The sequence below is a fragment of the Podospora bellae-mahoneyi genome, chromosome 2 (assembly GCF_035222275.1).
Source record: "Podospora bellae-mahoneyi strain CBS 112042 chromosome 2, whole genome shotgun sequence".
NCBI classification, from domain to species: Eukaryota; Fungi; Ascomycota; class Sordariomycetes; order Sordariales; family Podosporaceae; genus Podospora; species Podospora bellae-mahoneyi.
The window spans coordinates 4,745,523-4,769,060 of NC_085881.1; the positions used below are offsets into that span (position 1 = coordinate 4,745,523).

The 23,538-nt window shown below is 53.8% G+C and overlaps 7 protein-coding genes across 7 annotated transcripts; 4 read left to right on the forward strand and 3 right to left on the reverse strand.

The window, feature by feature from the left end:
• Positions 1–19: 19 nt before the first annotated feature.
• On the reverse strand, positions 20–1,248 carry QC761_213150 (uncharacterized protein; the record flags this gene model as incomplete). Its single annotated transcript, XM_062877049.1, has 2 exons — positions 1,157–1,248; positions 20–1,054 (listed from the first exon to the last, which is right to left on the reverse strand). Exons 1-2 carry the CDS (start codon positions 1,160–1,162, stop codon positions 20–22), a joined length of 1,041 nt encoding a protein of 346 aa, XP_062735703.1. The 5' UTR covers positions 1,163–1,248.
• A 2,916-nt stretch (positions 1,249–4,164) lies between these two features.
• On the forward strand, positions 4,165–7,996 carry VAC7 (Vacuolar inheritance and morphology protein). Its single transcript, XM_062877050.1, has 2 exons — positions 4,165–5,857; positions 6,080–7,996. The coding sequence occupies exons 1-2, from the start codon at positions 4,639–4,641 to the stop codon at positions 7,498–7,500; spliced, it is 2,640 nt and encodes an 879-aa protein (XP_062735704.1). The 5' UTR covers positions 4,165–4,638; the 3' UTR covers positions 7,501–7,996.
• A 208-nt stretch (positions 7,997–8,204) lies between these two features.
• Positions 8,205–11,636, reverse strand: QC761_213170 (uncharacterized protein). Its single transcript, XM_062877051.1, has 2 exons — positions 10,235–11,636; positions 8,205–10,177 (listed from the first exon to the last, which is right to left on the reverse strand). Exons 1-2 carry the CDS (start codon positions 10,875–10,877, stop codon positions 8,835–8,837), a joined length of 1,986 nt encoding a protein of 661 aa, XP_062735705.1. The 5' UTR covers positions 10,878–11,636; the 3' UTR covers positions 8,205–8,834.
• Positions 11,637–12,386: 750 nt separating this feature from the next.
• Positions 12,387–13,689, reverse strand: RPL30 (60S ribosomal protein L30). The gene is made up of 3 exons (XM_062877052.1): positions 13,093–13,689; positions 12,855–13,015; positions 12,387–12,672 (listed from the first exon to the last, which is right to left on the reverse strand). The coding sequence occupies exons 1-3, from the start codon at positions 13,160–13,162 to the stop codon at positions 12,574–12,576; spliced, it is 330 nt and encodes a 109-aa protein (XP_062735706.1). The 5' UTR covers positions 13,163–13,689; the 3' UTR covers positions 12,387–12,573.
• On the forward strand, positions 13,422–14,805 carry RPL10 (60S ribosomal protein L10). The gene is made up of 4 exons (XM_062877053.1): positions 13,422–13,582; positions 13,842–14,226; positions 14,284–14,691; positions 14,750–14,805. The coding sequence occupies exons 1-3, from the start codon at positions 13,538–13,540 to the stop codon at positions 14,511–14,513; spliced, it is 660 nt and encodes a 219-aa protein (XP_062735707.1). The 5' UTR covers positions 13,422–13,537; the 3' UTR covers positions 14,514–14,691; positions 14,750–14,805.
• A 1,593-nt stretch (positions 14,806–16,398) lies between these two features.
• On the forward strand, positions 16,399–18,189 carry QC761_213200 (uncharacterized protein; the record flags this gene model as incomplete). Its single annotated transcript, XM_062877054.1, has 1 exon — positions 16,399–18,189. One exon carries the CDS (start codon positions 16,399–16,401, stop codon positions 18,187–18,189), a length of 1,791 nt encoding a protein of 596 aa, XP_062735708.1.
• A 1,589-nt stretch (positions 18,190–19,778) lies between these two features.
• QC761_213210 (uncharacterized protein) lies at positions 19,779–23,120 on the forward strand (the record flags this gene model as incomplete). The annotated part of the gene is made up of 1 exon (XM_062877055.1): positions 19,779–23,120. One exon carries the CDS (start codon positions 19,779–19,781, stop codon positions 23,118–23,120), a length of 3,342 nt encoding a protein of 1,113 aa, XP_062735709.1.
• Positions 23,121–23,538: the final 418 nt, after the last annotated feature.

Genomic DNA, 23,538 nt, shown 5'->3' on the forward strand with positions numbered 1-23,538 from the left:
ACAAAAGCAATAAACGTCTTTATTTACCCCTCAACTCCGACGCCCACCCCCGTATCGCCCCCTTTTCCTCCTCTGTCAAGTTTATCCCAAACACCTCTTTCAACACCTCAGTCCTCTCCTCCTCGGTCCTACAAACCTTGACCAACTCTGTCCTCCCTCCCAAATTCTGCTTCACCTCCCCCTGAACCATCATCACCTTTCCCTTTATCTTCTGTTCTCCCTCCTCCCCTCCTCTCAGAAACCGAATCACCAGCACCGTGTACGTCTGATGATTCCTCTCGCACTCGCTCAAATAAAAATTCAGGTTCTCAAAATCCAACTCGGTAAACTCGTGCTCCGGCACAAAGGCGTAGTAGCTGTTCCAGGGCTTTTCAGGCGAGTTTCGGTACTCGTAGATCCAGTGCTTGAGCGCGCCCTTGGACTCGTCACGGAAGCGCTGGTCGGGGAGCCAGTCGCGGGTGTAGCGGATTTGCTGGGTGCCGATGGTGTTGTGGTGGATGAGGTGTTCGGTTAGGGGCAGGGGGAAGGTTGGGCCGTCGCCGCCGAAGCCGGCGTCTAGGACGTATTGTTGGGCGGGGTTGGTGTTGGGGAGGGTGAGGATGTTGACTAGGTGGACGTAGCCGTTGTAGGGGCCTTGGGGGGTGCCGTTTGTGCGGTTGCGATTGCGGACGCCCGAGTAGTGAATCGAGGAGAAGCCGAGGGCGCGGAGGATGTGGGAGAAGAAGATGGAGAGTTCCATGCAGTAGCCTCCTCTGCCGTGCCTTGAGGAGGTGACAAGTTTGGTGAAGAGGTGTTGGGGGTCGAGGAGGATGCGGTGGAAGGGGTTGTAGTGGATGGAGAGGTTTTCGTAGGGGAAGGAGGTGATTTGGGCTTGGAAGATGGTGGTGAGGTAGTCTAGGGCGAGGACGGGGTGGGAGGAAGGGTGGTATGACTCATCGAGACCGACGTAGGAGAGATACTGAGAGACCTGGGAGAGGGTGTAGGCTGAGCCGTTGGGTTTGAAGTTGTCTTGGTCGGCCATGGTGAGCGTTGGATCAATGAACCTCGGTTTTTGCTACCGTTAAACACTCTCTTGATCCATCGATCTTGGTGTTTTGACCACTGATTAAGATTTTAGTTTCAGTCATATTAGCAAGTACTACTCCTTGTGACTCACCATCATAGGGTATCTCCAACGTAAATTCGACAAGCCGGTCGTCGGCAGGGCGTGAAGGTGTCATCGCAACTAACACCGTTCTAGAAATGATTCCGCTCAACAATAATACAAGAGAACTTGTAAGTATGTTTATTGATCTAATATTGCCAGAGCATACACTTGGATTTACTATACGGACCTCTAACCCTGCTACAAACAGTGATTAAATCTTCCAATCACACGACATATCTCTCAGCCATTTTCTTACCGTATATGCTAGTTATGAGAGGGTTAAACAACACTTGATGAATCATTGGGCTGTAAGTGATACTTTGTTTGCTGCTCGGCCCATATTTTCCAGCAGAAAGATGCTGCGTCTCGGCCAAAAAGACAATCTAGTAACCATGGTTTTGAGCATTTAGATGCTCGCCTTGAGATGTCCCTTGGTGTCTCAAGGGTGCCTCATACAACACAATTCACGAGGTTATGTCAGCAGTCACCTCATCACTACAGGACTGACTTCTGCCTTGGAGCACACGTATCAATACTGAAACCCAAAGAGCAGCCAAGATTGATAAAAACCTCGCTCGAGGTTCATCCCGCCACCATCTACTCAGACTGCCACCCTACGCGTGTGGCTGCTCAGACTCGTGGGCGACCGTGATGGGCCGGCCAAACTTCGAGAGGCGCAATGCCCAGCCAGTGACAGCATCGGGTTCCTGCGCAGATGACCGAAAGGTAATGTGAGCAGGATGACTCCGATGTTATGTCTGTGGCATGCAGTCTCTGCAATCCCAATATCTTCTATCTCCCCCTTTGGATAATGGGTGACGCGGCAGTAAGTGTGAGAGTTTTTGGTACTGCAGCGCTGCATAGTAAGCCATACAGAAAAACCCATTCGCTGGCTGCAACCCATCACGCGGTTTTCCTCACAAGGGGAGGATGGGTTAAGTTCGGGACGAGAGGACCCCTACCCAACCCACACGTCACCACGTGTCATGCAGCCGTTGGTATAAGGACAAGACACTCAGGCCTCAAGACTACTGCGTATATGCTGGGTAGCGAAGCGGTATTTTTTCTTCATCTGCTCGTCGCATTGTCTTGCGCCGTTTTTTTGCTGATTTCTCAACCAGTCTCAGACAACCCGGGCCCCGGTATCGCATGATGAAGGAGTTCCGTCAGAGCGCCAGAAGGAAAAGTTTTCGTGATTACAGCCCACGCCGCACCTCACACCACCTGCCCCTGAGTTTGCTGACAGGGCTGGGTAGCTGGGTTCTCGGCTGTCCCTGGTGAGGCTAGCATTCGGCCCAGGCCGGTGCGGTATATTCTCATACTTTGTCCCGATGCATCCGAGAAGATATTGTGAGAGCACGCGGCAAGACGGAGGCAGAGACATGCCCGGTATAACTTCCCAGCTGCCTGTTTTCGTGGCACTCGAGATATCCGAGTGCCTGTCGTGCTCTCCTTGATCCAGCGGCGCGGCGTGATGGTTCGACAAACCAGGGCTGAGGGCTGCTTATCGTGGGTTTCACTGAACTGGCGAGAATTTGTAAAAGGACACCCACCCTGCTGAAAGGGCTATGGCGTGTTACCACAATGGACCAGAATGGCACCCGTCCACTTGGCCGTTTGTGAGAGGCTGAGCCGTTGCCCACAACTTCAATGCGGGGTTGATAGAGGAGTACCTGGTCCCATATAGGGCATGACGTCGTCGCCGACACCAGCCCTAGCAGCAGAGCAGGTATTGTACACGATCTCGATCTGCGTAGAAACTTTTATCATTGTGAACTGCCATAGCCTGAGACCACGAGCTAAGCAGCAAGAGAGCCATATGATCACCAGGTCTACCTGCGCGTGCCTCGAATGTTAGCGTTGCGCGACGGCTTTAAGGTTGCGGTCGATCGACGTCGCCAACAGCTTGTTCCTAGACTCGGCATCGGTTTTTGTCCATGATTTTCGGACCAGGGCCTTCGGATCGGATCGCTGGATTCAATCCTCCAGAGAGGCAGTTGATATATGTCTCGCGCTCTCACGCACGCTAACTGTTGATATCTTTGAGCTGAGAGTCATTGGGGAAAGTTGACAGAAAGTTACGGATACTGCCGCATCTTCCGGCCATCAATCAATGACAATGACAGATGCATGCAGATATCAAAAGCTGGCTCGGCAAATAAACAACAGACGAAAGTGAAAATGTTTTCGCCGAATTATGTCGTCACTAGGCAGGCCTTCTTCCGATGGGAAATAAGAGGAGGAGCCTTCAAGTACCGTCTTAACAGCACCTGCCTCCGAGGCTGGCACAAACTTTTTGGGGCGCGCCGCGCAGCCGGATTTGGTGGGGAAGAGAAATTCTGGAATCGGGAAAAGAGCGGGCCAAGACTTACCGAGAGACTTGCGATCTGACAGAGCTACAAGTGGAGACTTGACACGCCGCCTCTGTCCGTTGACCGTTAAAGGGATATCATCGTCACATGATGTACCAGACCGCGCGGCCAGGTACCGTGACATCTCTCAGGGGTGAGCAGCATCGTGTGGTGGAAGGGAAACCGGGGCGTTTTCTCCCGCTGGGTTTTCAGAGTTGTTGGGTTGTGCTCGCTCCCACACTGCTGTGTTGTCGTGAATTGATATGGAGTACTTTTCTCTGGATAGGTAGGTCGCTTGTGTAATGTGCCGGACCAAGTCTCCGCCCCAACCTTCTGGTCGATTCTATGGTAAGGTTTGATGACTGGGCTGGCGACGACGACGACAGGAGGGAGGGACGATTGGTATTGACGGCGGTGAGGTTGAAGCGGCGATATCAGTAGAGATTCGTAATCCTCAAATAGTTGTTGAATGGAGGCCATTATGCGCTGCCCTGTAAATATCAAAGAAGTCCCTTTTGGGTTGATGTGACGGCAATTTAGTGGCCTGGAAGCGAGAGTCGAGCCCCAAAACGGCCAAGTAGAGGGGTGGACGCCAGCGCACACTGCTCGCACGCTACCCACTGCCCATTTGTGCCTGCAACCTGCAACATTACACAGGCAGGGAAGCTTGGATGCCCTGCGTACCTACCTGACCAACGACATCATCCTCCATCTCCCACATCTTCCAATCACTCGCTGCCTCTCCCACCACGCACTCAACACTGCCCGCGTGGACCAAACCCCAAACCCCAAACCCCAAATCCCAAACCCACTCCCCATAGTGTTCGCTCGTCTGATTAGCATCTACTCGATAGCGCCCAAGTCGCCTATTTGTCCGCCCTTTTACGGAATCGTCACAGTACGGAGCTTCCCAAGAGACGCGGCCTGCAGTTCGACAACCTAAATCTGTCTCAGACGCATTGCGATAGCCGCGAAAAGTCGAATAGTAAATCGTTGGGACCCATCCATAATGATTTGCTGGACCCAGCGAACTTTGAGCAGCTAAGACCCGCCCTGGCATGTGTGAGTGGTGGTCGAGATCGAGCCTCCGCCCTCCTCCTCCACTCGACTCAACTCGCACCTACGCATGCTGCAGCAGACATGAACCCGTCGTCCAACAAGCCGACTGGCTCAGCAGAGGCCGACCGCTCGCAGTCAACCGGCAGTATCCCAACTGCCCTGCTCCATCCCACGTTATCCCGCGAATCCACCTCGAGCACGGCAACCATAACCCCAAAGACCGACTCGTGGCCCTCGAAGTTGACTTCGCAGACCTCGCAGACCTCGACCACGTCCACCTCCTCTTCGGCTGCACCTTCACCTCTCCACTCGCGCGAGCCCTCTCCAACACGACCGCCGCGGCAGCAACGTACGAGCACCTCACGAGCGTCATCCATCAACCCCGGGCCCCGGTCGCGGAAAAACAGTGCTCAGGATCTAGGAAAACAAGCCAACCCGCCACCACCACCACCACCACCCCCCACGACGAAAACCTTGTCCTCATCCACGACGCCTACTCTTCTGCCCACTGTATCAGACCCAAGCTTCAATGCGGGTGCACCCGTCAAGTCACCCACGTCTATGGAGCATATTCGAGAGTCACCCCGGTGGCCGGTATCCCCTAGGCTACGATCTCCTCCACCCATTCTCCACCAGCCAAACATCCCACCTCAGCGACGATCAGAGCACGAAACACCTCTAATTGCTCTTCAGCGTGCGACCCCGCCCCAGCCTCGATACCAGGAGCCTCAGTCAGACACCGATACCGACGACGCCCACATGCCGCCTGGGTTACGAACCCCCGCTCGAGGTGGTGGAAGCAGCTCAGTCTTGGAGACTGTCCAGGAAGTTAGTCCACTGGGTTCGCCACGGGGACCAGGAGAGTCGCTGGAGGAAAAGATTGCTAGCAGCATGGCTTCTGAATCGTCACAGGCGGATCTGGTTGGTCTCGGTCTGTCCAAGGAGACAGTGGGTAGATCCAACACTGGCCCGAACGACAGTGGTAGTGATAGTGGCAGCATCAAGGCCAGCCGACGGGGCGGATCTGGGATGCCACCGCCCCCTTTGACGACAAGGCAGTCGAGCACCTCGATCAACAAGCCGGGCATGCCCAAGACCAAGACCGGCGACCTGCCATTGCAGAGTATGACGGTCGAGACGGAGACGGTTACCTCGATTCCCCAGGCTGCGTTGGCCCCAAGTGTTGGCACCCAGGTGTCAAGTGCCAGTTTGCGAACAAAGGCAAGCAACGAGACGATACGACCGAGGAAGGAGAAAAAGAAGCCGCCACGGAAGCAACCCACTGTGACGGCGGTCAATGGTGAGAAACCATGTTCAGCTACATCCCCTAAATTACGACATCACATGTCCATGTATTCAGTTTCTTCTTATTCTATTACCGACAAGCGCCCGTCTCCCCCAAGCTCTTTCAGCTCTCATGAGAGCGTGATAACGGATGCCAAGCGGGAACCGGGAGGCAGGAGGCAGAGCCTAGTTTCTCAGATCAGCAGCATGAGCAACCTACTGACACGAACACGTGTAGCATCCTCCAAGGCCGATATTTTCGAGGCCAAGGTCGCAAGCGCCGTCGAGGAAGCAAACTCGTCCGATTCCGAAGAGACTTTTGTCTACGATTCTAACCCACCAGATGCCCGTGACCGACCGCCGAGATTTCATTCACGAACGCCGAGTGCGACATCCATGGTCAGCCAAATCGATCGGTCTGGGATGAGGTCCATCCACACCGTGATGGAGAGTTCTGGGCCTCAGATGGTTGTCAAGAAGAGCATGAAATTCGTCAACACTTACAACAGCAATGCAAATGACGGCATCTATGGCGACGATGATGGGAAGGGAACTGGCAGGAGCAATGCCGGTTCTGCCCGGGGAACTGCACGACATCACCATCATTTCGGCCGTTGGGGCCGTAACGGAGGCAGCAATGGTCACCCCTCATTGTTCGCCGAGCACTCGCCTTTCAGTAACGCTGCAGCTGTTGGGAACGGAGGCTCAAGAAACTCTTCCAACCCTCCGAGTCCCCGCTACGCTAATGCTCGTAACTACTCAGCAGCAAATGGAAAGAGGTCGACACATCTATCAGCAGGGTATGATCTCGACGACAACACTACTGGCGCTGACGACGAGACAACACCCTTGGTTCAGTCCTCCACGATGCGATCATCAAGGTCAGGCAGAAGCCGGAGGGGTCCTCACTCGCACTCATACCGGTCGATTGAGGCGCAACAATACAGGTCACCTCCCTCAGTCCTCAACCGGTTCGCGAGTTGTCTGGTCTTGACGGTCATGCTGTTACTCATTGTCTCGGGCGCCATCGGGTTCATGTTTGCGACATCACAACCTCTCACCAATGTTCAGCTCACCAATATGAGCCATATTGTGGCCAGCCAACAGGAGCTTATGCTCGATCTTACCATCAAAGCCCATAACCCCAACGTCGTGGTTGTAGCTGTGGATTCTTGCAACATCGAGGTCTTCGCCAAGTCGCCACGCGGAATGTCGGATTCAGAGTGGTGGCGCCATACCCATCCCGGCGAGGTTGGACCACCACCCATCAAGAGACCCGAAGGCGAAATGTTGGCGATGGAGGCCGACGATGATGATGATTCGGCGCCTAACCTGCACCTCGGCACCATCACTGGATTCGAGAGTCCCCTGACTTTCGAGGGTTCTTTCTTCAACCAGGGCGATTCGTACTCGACTGGCGAGGTCCGCCTGAAAGATCCTGGCAACGTCACCAAACCTGGTGGTCCCGAGCGATGGGAGCGGGTCCTGGAGGACGAGTTCACGTTGATTTTGAAGGGCGTCATCACATACACTCTTCCCCTGAGCCAACGGGAGCGAAAGGCCACCATCACTGCGAAGAAGATCATCAGACCAAACTCGGCCGACGACCCTGCGGTCCAACCCGACGACAGGGAGGTTACCATCTCACTTATACCTTAATAATTGGCACTGGCTTCGACCGTGCGTCCAGCGACTGCAGATAAATTTCCTTTTTTACTTTATGTGAATGACTCTCTTTTTTTCACGAAGACAAGGACATACCTATTTTATTCTCTTACACTTTTCATTCTTTCTTCGGTGGCAATTGGTTACATGTGTATATTTCTGGGGCTTGTGTGTTTGTGTGATAAAGCGTTGCATGGCATTATGGACTAAGATATATTCCCCCGGGAGAACATGGGCTGGTAAAGAGGCAAAGCAAACTGGGCGTTGGTTGGATTGGTATACAAAAATTCAAAACTCACATCACAAACAAATTGAGCAATCAAAGACGGGCATTATAAGAAAAGGAAAAGACGGAACTGTACAGAGTTTCTCCATCATTGGTAGTTTAGGGGGTACCTAATACGTAATGATGGTGAGATGGATGGTGGTGGAGGGCATGTGGTCTGAAGGATAAGTGCTGGAGGTGTTTCTGTTGGGACCCGCAGACTAGACTAGGGGGGGGTGGCTTGAGGGGACTTTTGTGAGGGTTGAGTGTGATAACAGATATCTGTGAGAGCGAAAGACACTCTTATAGGAACAAGATTTGGATGAATATCACATAAACTTGATGTCACTATTGCCACCATATCTTTGAGGTTGATGTGGCTTTTGAGCAACAAAGGGGAATGCATGTGCACACAGCAGCCGTTACCTTCGGGCCAAGTTCTTTATACATTGCATGATATCAATATAAGCACATTCTATTGTCGTTGTCAAGTGTGTAAACAAGGAAGACACTCAACAAAGTTCAGGCTTTCGCTTACGATCTATCATCATTGAGCAACAACTTCAAAACATCTCTCATAATACCCCCTACCCTGCTATGTTCGCCTCATGCTCACAAATGAAACGTTTATCTCTGTCTATTCCCACCAAAGCATATAAACATCCCCCTTCTTCAACCATAGCCACCCAAGATGAACTTCAACTCCACCACAAACAAAACTACACACTCGAAAAGAAACTCAACAAAGACCAAAACAAAACAAAAGCCACAACAGATCATTATATATACCTAATTAACCACCCTCCCATCCCATCATCCCTCCCAGTAGTATTCCCAGTTTAACTTGATCATTTCGCTTCTGTGTCTTCATCTTCATCGGAAATATACCCGTACGTACGTTGTTCATCAGTAGTTTAGCCCATTCCCGTATTTCATCATCTTTTATAGCCCCCCTTCACCCCCTCGCGCACCATCCATTTATCCTACCTACCTCTCCATCCCGCTGTCCAACACACCCTCTCCCATAATAAAACTCTAGTTCGTTAAAAGAAGAAGACGTGAACTACTCCCTAATCGTCTCGGCCGTCCCAACAGCTTGCTCATCCTTCTTCACAAACGCGCTCGTCGCCCATCCCATCCAGCTGTTCCTCTTGTTCGCCCTCTCGGCCGCTGCTTGAGCCTCAGCATTCTCCTGTACGAGCCTCAACGGCCTGGGCTTGTTGCCCCCAAACGTCGTCTTCTCCTTCTCGTGCTGGCTTCTGGGAGGGGAGCTATGGCTGGAGACGAAATCCCGTTCGAGAATCGAGTCCCCGCTCGTGCTGCTTGTTTCGCTTCGCATGCCCGGGAAGTTGCCCGCCGAAGCGGGAGGGGCACCGGTCGTGGAGTGGGCGCTTTGAGGGCCGTTGCCGCTGGTGCTGCCGCTCATGCTGGAGCGGTTGCCTGCTCCCTGGGGCGCCCAGAAGGTCTGGGAGGATCGGAGGGATGGGGAAAGCGGGCCGTCAACGGCGGAAGGGCCCTTGTACATGGCGTTTACGAGCGAGGCGGCGCCGACAGAGGTGTACTGATCGCTCATGGGCCTAGCACGGCGAGTCGAGGTGTTACGGGTCAGGCCGATGGGGATGCTGGGCGCCGTTTCCGGGTTGGAGACGTCGGCGCTGGCCGAGGGCATGAAGCTCATGGGGCGGGGCTTGGGGCGGACGCCGCCGCCGATGCTCATCGTCTTGGCGCGCTGGAGGAGGGACGGTCCAGGTGGAGGGGCCGCCTGCTTGGGGGTGGGGGGCGGGGGGAGTTCCTTGTTAATGTTTGCGTTTGCGTTGCCCTTGAAATCGCTGCTTTGGTCGAGGATGTGCTCGAATCCTTGGTGCTGCAACAGACGCTCAATGATCTTGTTGATGTAAAGAGTCAGAGCCTTATTTTGGTCTTTAACCGACTTGATCTCCGCCTCTAGGCGCCTCTGGGTCTCGAGCTCCTGTTCGTTTGGGGGGTCGCTTTCGGCAGCGCCGTTGAGCTCATCGGCCAAGCTGGCTCCGTTGGATCTGCCTTCCAGGGCAGCGAGAGCGTCTTGGTTCGCCGAGGCGTGACCGAGATAGCTGAAATCGTTTGTTCCAAAGTCGCCCTTGAGAGTCCGGTCTTGGAGAAGCAGCTGGTAACTTTCGTTGTCTTCCATCAACCTAGCGTTGGCCACACGGGCCTCCATGAGCTGGCGCTCAACTTCCTGAAGACGGCCACCGCCCTGGTTTTGCGACTCGACAAGCTTGATCTGTGCCTCGGCCAACTCGAGTCTGAGAGATTCAATCAGCTTGTCCTTTTGCAGCAACAACTTGGAGTTGTTGCGTGAATCGCTGCGGTGGATGGACGAAGGGGGCGCAAAGCTTCCATTTTCGATGCTGGGCGAGTTGGTCACGGCTGTGTTTGGGTATCAGTATATTTTCCACGCGCAAACCAGACCACAAAAACACTCACATTGCCGCGTCGGCCTGTCCTCGTCCAGGTTCCTCTGCGCGAGGCTGTCTTTGAGGCGCTGAATCACGGTCTGCATCTCCTCCTCGCGGTTGGCCATCTCCTCCTTCTCCTTCATCATGCCACTCCGCTCAGCCTCGTAGATGTTCTCCATCTCGCGCATCTGACGGGCAGTCTCGCGCTTCTCATTGGTGAGTGTCTCGATCTGCTCTTCTTGTTCGTGAACCCTCTCCTCAAGCTTCGCCTGCTCCCTGTGTGCCTCGTCCAGCTTGTCCTGAAGGATCTCGACCTGACGCTTGGTTGACTCGGCCGAGCTCTCGGCCCTCTCCAGTCGCGTCTTCAAGTCGTCGATGATGGCCACGGTCTCGGCGCGGATGGCTTCATCACGCTCGGCGTCGGCTGGGCTACCGCTCCGGCCATTGCTAGAGATGCCGTTGAGAAGGGACTGGCGCCTTTCGTGGGCGGCCGCACGTGCGGAGACAGGTGTCCCGGTGCGTGAAGGACGGGCGCTGCGTGCTGCGGCGGCGGGTGTGGTGCCAGACGTGCTGGAGGTGGTAGGGGTTGATGATCTCGCACTCGGGCGCTGCGGAGTTCCAGTGGGTGTCTCGCGACCAGTCGCCGGAGGCTTCTTGACGACGGCAGCCATGGCGGTAGGTAGGTTGGTTTTATGAAATGTAGTATAGGTTCCTTTGTTGCGGTGAGTCTAGCGATACTCTGCCACTACTATGCAAAAAAGAAAGAACCCAAGATGCAGAGCGAAAAGGTCAGGTAACGAGCGCAAAGTCGATAGGCTGAAAGAGGGGCTCGAAGACTCTTTTTGGGGCGGTGAAGAGGAAGAGAAACTCAACGTTTCACCTCCAGTTCGGACGTTATGTTTGTGAAGGGGGGGGACGACCCCGGACAACAGCTGAGGGAGGATATTTGCCGACCCACTTGCCTTGTCGGGCGTTCTAGCGCTGTTATTAGTGGCGTTTGGGGGACCCTTGGGCACTGGGCTTCTTGACTCTCTAGCGACTTATTCTGAGCTGGTCGACTCTTTTCAAGGCTTTCTGCTGGATATCGTAGTCTCGATCAAGGTTTGACAACAGGTTGTGCTTGTTTGCGCTGGCAGCCTCGACAGGTCGAGTGATGGGAATGGATTTGTTGGCTGGGACCTGCCTGGACTTGTTGCTGGGATCTCTCAGAGCATGCCGACCTCCTATGCAGTTCGTCTGTTGCTAGGTATACATATGCCCCTCGGCCACGAGACCAAAGCGCTAACTATTCAAGCCCTAAGTGATGTGACTTGCAGGAGGCAAGTCATAATAAGCAGGTGTGTGTGGAAGAGCTACTAGCAGTAAGGTAGCACGCCGGCCTCTTGATGGGATTCCACCCAAAGAGCTGACTTCATCTTCTTTATCGACTTGGGAACACGAGCACAAATACACCACCAGCCTTAACAAGACAAGAGAACCGGGAAGCAATTACGGCTTTAAAACCTTGTTTATCATGCACCCACAGCGGTCTCACCTCTTCCATGTTTGCTGCGAGGTAAAGTGGTCGGGGACTCGCTGAAATGAGCAACCCGCCCCGTGTTAGCTGTTCATGCAGCGATTGCCTGGTCTCTTGATCCTCGTCCGCCGTTATGAGTCCGGGGCACGTGGAGAATGGAGAACCATAATGAGCAAGCCAACAACTCAAGCGCCCTGAAACAATGGGTAGCTCATCGACAGTCTCATTAATCCTCTAAGTGTCCTTTACCTGTGTATTTGCCTCCTTACGTGGTCATGAACATCGGCCGTGGCCAACAAAGGAAGCAGGCTTCAGATTCCGCCCTCGGGTTCCGCATCATGTTTTAATTAAAACAATTCGACCTTTCAATGCGCTCTCTCCATACCTACCGCGCATAGGGAGCTGTCAGTGGTCGATCTGGCATGGATCTTCCCTTCCGATCCCGATAACCCGAAGGGTGTCAACCGGATGCTTATGCCAGCTGTGCAGGTCTTCTTACCACCTGGTCAAACGTAACTCAACAGCTGGGTTGTTGGCTTACACTGGGAGGCAAACCATGGAGGATTCCAAGTGACAAATCGAAAACACCGACTTTGTTCAGAGGCAACGCAGCGAAGCTGATTTAGTCACCACGACTGGGCAACACTAATCAATAAAACAGAGATGGCAACGAGAGGTCATGTATTACCACTATCTATTGGAGCCATCAATCCAGGGCAAGCCCTGACCAACCATGGCCATCAAAATCACTTTTGAGCCGAGCAGAGCCCGGTGTGTGACTTGCCGGAGTTGAGAACCCGAACGCCGTGCCAAATGCCAACTCTTTTCCCTGTCTTTTTCAGGTTGACTCTTTAGGCAGTCTGGTCAGCCAGAATGTCGGAGTCACCAGCGTCGAGGATGGCCATGGTGGAGCACTTGAAGAGCTTGCCAAGAGCGGTACCAAGCTCAATCTGTAAGGGAGGGAGGTTCGTTAGCACTTGATCTTGTACCCTCCAAAGCCTATAGCAGACTTCTTCTCTGGGTGGACCGTTTGACAACGTGGTGTCTTCACGGCCAAGAACAAACATCCAGGATTGATGCCCGGTGTTTTTTCTGGTTGCAGAGTCTACGGGATTGTCGGGATTCAACTTACGTTGGTGCCGTTGTAGTGGTGGACTGAGGTCTTGCTCATCATGGAGTAGTACTCGAGCTCAGACTTGCGGAGAGGAGGGGTGTTGGCAGCGATGAGGATCAACTTGGCCTTGCCGGTGCGGAGGGCCTTGAGGGTCGATCTGTATCCAAGGACGACCTTGCCTGTAAACCGCACCGTTAGTGATTTTTCGCCATCGAAATTGAGGCTCTCATGAGCAGCTCAGCGGCCACAAACGTACCGGACTTCATAACAAGGGCCAGCTTGGCGCCGATGGACTGAGCGTCCGACTTAGACTTCTTGGGGGCCATTGCGACGGTTGGGGATGGTTTCACAGAGATAGAAGTTGGCCTCGAAGGTTGGTGTTGTCCTTGTCTTTGGCAGGAAGCGTCGTCGGGTTGCAGAAAAAAGCCCAAGTGAAGTTTTCCAGAAAGTTTGGAAATCTCCAAATCCCAAGCAAACGTGGGGTCGGTTCTGATTGGCTGCGTACAGTGGGCCGGATTTTCCTTGTGCCCTAACAGCCCCACTTTTACGTGATCAGCTCAGCCGGCAGGAAAATGAGCCCGCGATTGGTAATCGAAGGCGAATTTGAATGTGGTCAAAATACAGAGGCTTCCCACTTGTCCCTCTCGCACCCCAACACCCAGCGACACCCACACCCAGCGACATCGCGAAAATCAGTCAAGATGGCCCGCCGTCCCGCCAGATGCTACCGGTACTGCAAGAACAAGGTAAGCTTGCGATAATTTGAGATGTTGAAGTTTTGAACCTTTGGAAGGAGTCGGTCGGCATTTTCGTTTCGGGATTTGTGGGCGGAAAAATGGACGATGGACCATGGGCATGACGGAGGACCGAGCAGAAAGAGGAGGATTCACGACAACGAATGACACCGACGATGACAATGACGACAATAACAACGACAATCACAACGGGGTTCTGACTGTATTGTGCTCGTCTTTGAACAAGATGCTGACCTCATTTCTTTGATAGCCGTACCCTAAGTCGCGCTTCAACCGCGGTGTCCCCGACCCCAAGATTCGCATCTTCGATCTTGGCCGCAAGCGTGCCACCGTCGATGACTTCCCTCTCTGCATCCACCTCGTTTCCAACGAGTTGGAACAGCTGAGCTCTGAGGCCCTCGAAGCCGCCCGTATTTGCGCCAACAAGTACCTTGTCAAGCTTGCCGGCAAGGAAGGTTTCCACCTCCGTGTCCGTGCCCACCCCTACCATGTCGTCCGTATCAACAAGATGTTGTCCTGCGCCGGTGCCGATAGACTTCAGACTGGTATGCGTGGTGCCTGGGGTAAGCCCAACGGCACTGTCGCCCGTGTCAACATTGGCCAGATCATCTTGAGCGTCCGCACCCGTGACTCTAGTAAGTTTTTCCGGACCATGTTCTGCAACCACCGCGGATGCTAACCGCTGTCTTCAGACCGTGCTATCGCTCTCGAGGCTCTCCGCCGCTCCCAGTACAAGTTCCCCGGTCGCCAAAAGATCATTATCTCCAAGAACTGGGGCTTCACCCCCCTCCGCCGCGAGGAGTACCTCGAGGCCAAGGCCGCCGGCCGCGTCAAGGTCGATGGTGCTTATGTTCAGTTCTTGTCCAACAAGGGCAACCTCGCTCAGAACATGAAGCGCTTCCCTGATGCCTTCACTGCCTAAAGTGGTGCTGGTGACGGGGTCGTTGGGGGAAAGAATGGTTATTTGGCTTGAGGGTGGCGCAACGGGTCATTTTTAGGGCAGAGACGAAGGCATGTTTTTAGTAAAGGCCGTGCCTTGACAGTCAATGGAACCATTCAGCCATGAATGTTCAGCAAGGATTTGTGCATTATACCCTCTTGTGAGACCCGGACCGTTGAGAATTGGTACGAGATCCCTAATGACAGTGATTCAAAAAGCATACAATCAAGACTTTCCACTGAACATCCATGAGTGAATCCATATATGTAGCAGCTGATGTTATTCTGTAATAACACAGGGTGCCCGGCAAGATGCTGATGTCCCACATCACAACACCCTGGGACTGTGGCAACACGAAAATTCAAGATGAGGACGACTCGAAGTGCAGCGACACCGCCTGGAACGGACATAGGACCTCATGAATATACGACCGCTGCTGCTAAATAATGACTGCGATGCGCATGACATCATCCGTATCGTTTTTTAGCACGAATGATGACAGAAGTCCCGGCTTGGAGACAGGAGGGGGGAATCCACCAAGATCTCTTCGGTGTCTCCTCCTCTATGTACATACGGCCATCCTATTTTGCGCTATAAGCCTGGAGAAGGCCAAGCAAAACAAGCCCTGCTTCGAGTGTAGTGTAATTCATGATCAAACGAGATCCGGTCCCGGCTTTGCTTGTTGTTGGTCTTGATATCGACAGACAGTGGCTAACACCCCCGCCATACGTTGGTCACTTGTTATCGCTTAGGGAGCTTTTTTGTGACATTGGATCGGCTACCAGTTCTAATCAGCCCCCATCATCTGACTGGTCATCGCCGGTCTCTTCGGCTTACACTTTCTTGGGCTGTCATCCTCGTGGCAGCTGTTATTCAATCGTTTCAAAAGCTCGATCTTGGAACTTGAGGTTGGAGGTGGGGCTTATCGGATCCGTCCGACTCGATAACGTCAGGCCAAGGCCAATCAAGCTGTCACGCAACTAAAAATCTGTGGAGCGTTGGATGGGGTCTTTTGAACGCGCAAAGGGGAGCACTTGCAGACCGGACGGGACCCCGTTGCCACGAGAGACACACGCAGGATGAAAATGTCATCAAACGCGAATGTTGTTCGATATTGCCGCAACAGGCGAGAAAAAGGCCAACGTTGATATTTGAAAAAGCAGCGGTTAATTCGTCCAAGGTGGGGTAAAAAACGGACAAGGGTCTCCCGCTCATCAGAAGATCTTATCCTCGTGAGCTGTCTGATAGCATCCCGTGCTGCGGGCTCTGTGCTCAGTTTACATCTCGCAGCTTGCAGGCCGCCCCCCATTCTTCCCGATCGCCCCTCGCCCAGCCCGCCGCAACCTCTCCAGTCTGCTTTCCGTCATCCTTTGTACCTGCACATATTTCGTCAGAACCGGGCATTGTCAAGATTTGCTGCCGACTGTCAGTTGCCATATTCCAGGCAAGGCAGGTTCACGACGCCGCCGTCAGCAAGTCAGCGGCCATACTCACCGTTCCATCGCCATCATTTCATCGATAGATATCGCAAATCGCTGTTGAAACCCATCAGGGTGTGGTTGCTGAGAGACCTGGGCCCCCAACCTAACCCCCTCACCGCTTCCTACCAGTAAAAGCACGCGACTTTGCATCTCTTCCTCTCAACAAACCACCCAAGACCATTCGCTTTAGTCACGGCTCGCCTCCCGACCACCGGAGTGGTCCTTTGCGAAGCGCCCTTCCTTTTTGGGGACCCCCGCGATAAACAACCTGTCACCTTTAGGGGTCTTCTTGCCCAGCCCCCTGTTGCCCAACATCATCAACCTCCATCCATCTCAGCGTTGTCGCTGTTGTGCTGTGTGTTCACAGTCGTCTTTCGCTGTTCAAAATGGCATTTCACCAGCCTACGCGACAAGTTCAACAACCGCGGATTGCCCGTGCCGAGTCTGAAGATGGGGGTTCTGCCATCCTCTCACCCCAGGCTCGCTTGGACACCAATGAACCCCATACATGGGTTTTGTTTACACCAGGTACTGATGCCGGAACCACAACCTCCTACCTGAGCTCTGTCCAAGATGATCAAATCACGCCCGGGAGATCCAGAATCAGCGATTTGGGAAGTCTTGACACCGCAGCGCGCTCCGACTTCAACTCGCAACCGAGCAACTCCGTAGTGCCATCTGTGGCTCTTGTTAACAGCATCGCAGAAGATGACGCCGAGCTTGACAGCCTCGACAGCCACCTCCCAGACTTCAGGACAGCCCATAGTCCATATCATCAGCCAGACATCATCCATTCGACGCACATCTTCCCTGGTCACGATGGCCTGGGTTCGTTCCGATTCGAAGTGCCCGGTAATAGCGTACAGGCTCAGGAGCGCATGTATGCTTTTGAACAGTTCAACCCAAATCGCGTCATGCACAGGAGGGAGAGCTTTGACTTGGCTCGCCTTCAGCTGGAGAGTCAAGAGCCCAAAGAGGCGGAGCGAAATCAGAGAATAGAGGCGTGGCGGTTAGAACAGAGTCAGCTTTTGTTGGAGGATATCAAAAAGGAAACAAAGAGGCGGAGGAGACAGTCAGAGCTGTCGGCACAGAGGGCTCGGTTGGAGAAGGGCGTCTTGGAAGATGTGATCGCAAGGAGCGTTGCCGACGAGGAAGCCGAAGATATCAATCTTGCCGGTACAGAATGGCACGACCAGGATGAAGCATCAACGGACACCTCGAAGGGAGGATTGTGGAGTCGACTCACGCGCAAGGTAATCTGCGACATGATGGGCATTGATGACAAGCTGCTCGCCATTCTATTTGGGGAGGTGCTTCCGGATGAGGACGACATGAAAACTCCCAGGGGGTCTCCCAAGGACTCAGCTCACCCCGCATTTGCGAACAAGGAATCAGAGTCACGCGACGACTCGACATGGCAATTACACATGCTGGAACGGATTGCAAATGAGCTTGGCGGAATTGTCCATCAGATGTCGACACATCCTGGGGCCTTTTCCACTTACAGTCGTGTTCAACAGACGCCCCTTCCATACGCCGGGTTGCCCATGATACCAGAAGCGCCAGACAGCATTCAAAGGATGAACAGCAGCGCTGCTTCCATGCCGCAATTCAAGCCCACCATTGGACAATCGGCAGATGCTGGCGTTGCGCAGCCATTGAATGCCATCCCGTCCACGTCCTCAGACACTACCCCCGATGTGGCCACCAGCAACGGCCAGACTTTCACGCAACAGGAGTGGGAGCAAGATCTTGATATCCGCCTCGTTTTCCGCTACCTACGGTCACGATTTACCTCGTCTCGCCCCTCATCTCCTCCCTTCACATCGGGAACATCGCATCTAGCCACCTCAAGCACCCAAGAGTTAGCGGCCAAGGCAGCCCGGATTCGACAGCACCATCCACTGGTATCCCACGCACATGCGAATTCACACGGCCACCACCGGCCCCGTCCGGCGGAGCGACGCAGTTTCAGATCAACAACGCCGGCTAATCCCGTCACAATGAGACATGGTCCCGGTAGCTGTGCAAGCCAGAGCACGAGGCGATCTGCGAGGAGGAGTAGCATGTCTTCGAGGCAATCATCTCGGCATTTTTGGGACATTGGGGGCTCCATTGGGACTGGTAGTATTATTGCTAGCGCCGGGCCTATTTTGGGAAGTTGGGGCGAGGTCTAAATGTATGGTCAACGTCTGGTTGGGGACGCATTTTCGGCGCACATCTCTGTTTCCTTTTTCTTCTCGGTATTCAGACCCTCGAAGGTCATATTTGGACATCATGTTTCAAGAAGCGGTCAATATATTCCTATCATAATGGAGCACATAACGGAAGCAGGGCGTATTGGTTACCGGGGAAGCATTCGTCACCCACCACTCATGAGCCAGAATCAGTTAGACATTTCGATGGTTTGAAATCCCAACAATTTTTTTTTCATTCATGGATACAACTCAGTCTCAATCGTCGCCCTGCGTTTCCAATGGATATAAACATGAGTGGCAAGTTAGCATTCATATAACGGCGATGCGAGTGTAAGCCTCGTTAATCAGATGTGAATGACCGGGTGACTGCCGAGCACAAGCTTTTGATCCACCGACGACATGGTACGTCCCATTCGCCGGAGAGATCAAGAGACCACTTGGGGTGGCTGGGCTGCAGGGCACCGAGAATCTGAGAGGGTGAGAAAAGAGGAGAAGCTCTCACAGAGGTACCAACCGCCCATTGCGACGCGGTCAGCCGAGACAGGGATGCTAAGTGGTTTCTAACCAATGGTTGAGCTCCAGCATCGCGACAGGTCGAAGCGAGCAAGGGGCCAGCAGCCAATTCCAGGACGGCCCGCTATGGATCTTCACCCCTCGACGCGTTTGTTCATAATGAGCATCCAATCGCCTCTTTTCTGCTTGTTTATCAACGCTGCAGCGAGGCACAACAAACGGGTCAAAAGTGGATCGAAACGGTATTCACGTTGGAAAGGGTTGCATAGTATGCATGGCCGAGTCATCTGGCAGTGCTGGCTATCGCAGGTCGACAGGGATGGAGCGAAATCGTGTGTTCCTGGGCTTCACCTCCTTCCTGGATGTGTTCGTGCTCCCCCACCCCGCCTTGCACCTTGCCTGATTCTCTGACCTGAACCTGAGTTTGCGACCTGCGACCTGCAACTTGCGTTTTGCGACTTGCGACATCGTGGTCCTAAGCTTCCCCAGTGCTGCCTACAACGCCTCACTTTTTTTCTTTGCTTCGCCTTTGCTACCTGCCTGTTCGTGCACTGCGCGCCTTTTGGTCGGATCACCTGTTCACAGTTAGACTTCGAGAATCACTATCCGTACCTATATTAAATACCAGTTGGTTGCCGTTTGCTAGCCCGTCTTCTTCCCCACCTCACCTTGTCGCCATGTCTGTGTAGGCTTGTCGCATTGTCGCAAAGCTGCGCAAGCACCCTGTGGCGTCTGAGGATGCCAATACGCCTGCTTAGGAAGCTGAGCTGCGGCGCCTGAAGCTATCTTTCTCCCTCAGACAAGCTGACCAGGAACAGTATCATGTACTAAGCCCGCCGTGTCCTCGTCAAGTCGCGACCCAGCTTAGTCCTGGCGTTGGGTCGCACCGGAAACTTGCCCGACTTCTCGTCCTCTCCTGCAATCTACACTCTGCAACCTGCAATCTCGCCCATTTCCTTTCCCTCAGGAAGCCATCCGACCCAACTTGTTCCACCACCCAAAAACTCACCGTGTGGAGGGTCAATCGCATTGGGAGATGATCTCTCGAGGCCCCAATGGCTGCGACTCCTTTCGATCCCTCTGTCCAGGGCAACTCTTTTGTATTTGACATCTACACCGATGGCCAAGCCTTGCGCGCGCCGGCGCCTGCTCCCGCGACTTTCCTCCCTGGCGGACCATGCAACTACACCGACCCATCTCTCCCGCGATGCGGTTGCCGCCGGTTCTGGAGCAATTCTGCTCTCGCCGCAACGGGTACCGTCGAGATTTGCATGTGCTCACATCATGCCTGCTTCCATGAGGATGCCCCTTCAGGTCAAACCCACCAGACCCAGCTTGGCTCAACCCAGATCTTGCCTGTGGCTGGCGTCGTAGGCCAGGAGAACCAAAAGCCCAGGAGCCACCGGGAACCGCTGAGTCCCGTCCAGGAGCTAGTGAACTGGCCGATGCCCACCAGCTTTGGGGCATCATTGGATCTAAACCTGCTGGACTTTCAAAATACGGAACCTAACCCAAGGATAGAGGCCACCACTCCACTGCCGATTGGACACCTTCAGCCGGCTCAGGACAGCCCAATGCCTGACACATTCAACCACTGGGGGGAGATAATCGAGACTCAGGCCGAGAACATTAGCCTCAGCGGGTTTCCAACACTTCCAGCTCAGTGTCTGCTCACCCAAGGACCTCCATCGACAACATCATCCAGCCAGGCCAGATATCTACGACCATTTGCTGGGAGAGGATTGCAGACGCTCAATGTGCTTAGAGAGGATGCCGTTTGCCCAGGACCTAATGATGATGACCCTACTCAGGAACATGATCCATTGTCCAGGCGCGAGCGGGAGGAGACGCCCAAGGCGTCTTCGCATTCAGAGGGCAAAACTCCAAAACCTGATGACAACAGCGCATATCAGAAACTCACCGAAACAGTCGAGTCACACGAACAGCGAATAGACAGACTCGAAAACACCTCCTTTTCTGTTGCCGGCCACGAAGAATGCCACGACAAGCACGACAACGTCGATATGCGAGTCACGGAACTGGAGTCACGGGTGGATGAAGTGGAAAAAATGCTGAACGACAATGGGAGCGTGGTGGGAAGCAGGCGACACACTCGGAATGATGCTATTGCCGACGATGCTACCGCCAGTGTGGTCTCTGTAGCCACCAACACGACAATTTCCGCATCCAACCGGGTTGAGGTGTACAACCAGATCCAAAAGCTCCAGGCTCAAGTCAACCAGCTGCAAGCTGCCGCGCTGCCAACGTACGCCAAACCCTGGGAGCTTGAAGTCGTGTTTATGCCGTTCCCCCTGAAAGGCGTGTGGGTGCAGGCAAACGAGTTTCCTGCCCAACGCCGGTCTCTAGGCGGTGATGGGGAGTGGACGCAGATGCAAAACACGCTCAGCAGGGCAACACCAGATCCGCAATCACCCAAATTTGCCGAGTGGCCCGGTCAATCGCCAGAGTCGAACTGGTTGCTTCCAAGGGCGTTCGCGGCAGGAAGAATCATTGATCAGAGATTAAAGAGCCGCGGCCTCATCAAGACAGTTCTGGTTCGAGGAGCTGATGCCCGCAGTGTTCAGCTTGCCATTCACGATGCCTTCTCTGAAGTCCTCCGGGTATCTGCTCTCGCTGGAGTTCGATCAGATTATTCGCCAAACTCTCCGCTAAACGAGTTCATGGGTCTGAGACAAGCATGGGTTCCTCTGCGAAAGCTTCACAAGGACTCAAAACTACGATTTCTCACACCAGCTGAGATGGCAACGCCAGCGCTGTGGGATTTCACCTTTCTGGTTTCGAGTGTCATCATGAAAGCCAGCGGTGTCCACCGTCTGTACATCACGCAACCCGAGGCATATCTCCAGGATCATCCCTTGGGCTATCATGCGATGGATGCTGGTTGGACATGGCAAAGGCTTCGCGAATTGAGTAGATTCTATCCCGACTCTCAAAGTACCACCGGCGATGTTCCCGAGGCCGATGCTATGGAAGAATGCTGGGCGTGGAATGATCGTGTGGATGAGCCTCCAAGTCACAACGCATCCGTCCTGAGCCTTCGCCACTCACACCTACAGCGTTTGTCTAGACGCTCCTCCACCGAGCCCTCGCAGCAGTTTTATACCGGTGTGCAGTCGCCTATACTCACCAACGGTCCGAGCTTCATCCGTGCAGGGTCTCCTCTTACTCAAAGAGAACGAAAGGGCTCTTGGCCGCCACAGTTTACTCGGGCTGGCTCAGTCCCACCACCTTCCATACCTATACAGTCTGCGCAATCCGTGGCCCGACGACGTGTCTCGACCGTAGCGCCCTATGAGCGGCGCTCCTCCCCTCTGGTCACTCGTCCAACCCCACGGATCACTACTGTTCAGATGTCTGGCGTATCAGCTAAGAAGCGACGACTGGGCACCCGCTCGCCGAGTCTCGTCCCGCGCAACACACCTCGTTGGAGCCGCACCAGCATGAGCCGGTCGCCATCTCTCGCCCCGCCAGGCATGTTCGGCCACCATGACGAGCGCGACCGTACACCGTTCTACTATGCAACCCCTCACAGTGAAGCTGTGGGCGAATACGGCTATCAGCGTGGGGGAAGCCGGGGCCCTCCCCAGGCAATGTTGCGCACCAACGGCTACGAACCTGACGACGATGAGGACGAAGAGATGACAGATGATTTCCAGGACGATGACACCCAAGGAAGCTCGTCGGACCCCTGCGATAGTGAAATGACTCATGACGACTCTCCTGCCAAACAGGTGAGAGTCAGCCAGGGATCGTTTGGTTTTGGAACCGACGGCGAGGGCAATGACATGGATGACGTCGACATTGATGTCTACGAAGACGACGAGGAAGACGAGCTTGATGGAGTCGACACCGATCACACTCCCGGCCGTCAAAACCATTACCCTAGCAGCCACGCCGCCTGGGGCAACCAAGCCGCTGCCGCGCATGTCACCAGACCGGAAGACATCCCGCGGGCTGGAATTGAGGACCAGATGTCTGATGGTGAAAACGTGGACCCTTCCTCCTCTTTTTCTTCCTTCGCCTCGGATGTATCCGGATCATTACACTCTTCCCAATCGAGACAGCAGCAACACGACGACCAACAAGAAGAGATAGAATTCCACCAAGACGAAGACGAAGAAGACCGGGAAGAACGAAGGAGCAACACCAGCGCGAGAAGCAGCCAGGCGCCGTCCGAGTACAGCAGCAGACCGGGCCCATGGAATATCGTTCCTTCTCCTGCTAGTCCTACCAGGACTATCACAGCTGACACCAAGGCTGTGGCGGCCAGTCAGCAAGAAGCAGGTGTCAAGGCCCACTCCATCAAAAGGGAGAGATCTAGCCTCAATTCTCTGATGGATTTCAGGATTCACGAAGACAGGACGGCTCAGTCATGATGCGGAAGCTGAGGATTGGTTCTGGAAATCCCATCTTTACTATCATAGTACATACGTTTTCTTATGTTTTTACCTTATCACTATTTGGATCAGTTTAAGGGAGGCGGGGTTTGAGGATAGCGATGATCTAGGTTTTTATTATCAATCTCGGATTTCTCACTCACACATGGCGTTTTGTTCCTGAATCTCAAGCGAGCATCTTTGACTACCATCTCACAAGGGTTGCAGTGGGCGGTTTGTTTTGTCTATGGGGGGTTTGGCAATTGGGAATATCATGTACAGGGAGCGAGTGGAGCGACAAATTCATGTATTAGCGGGTCAAGAAGGTTTATCTAGCAAGTTTTTTATCTTGCATTTTCATAGCGGCATGGTTACCTACGTAGATATATCTCATCTCTGTCTCTATGTTTGTGGTCTG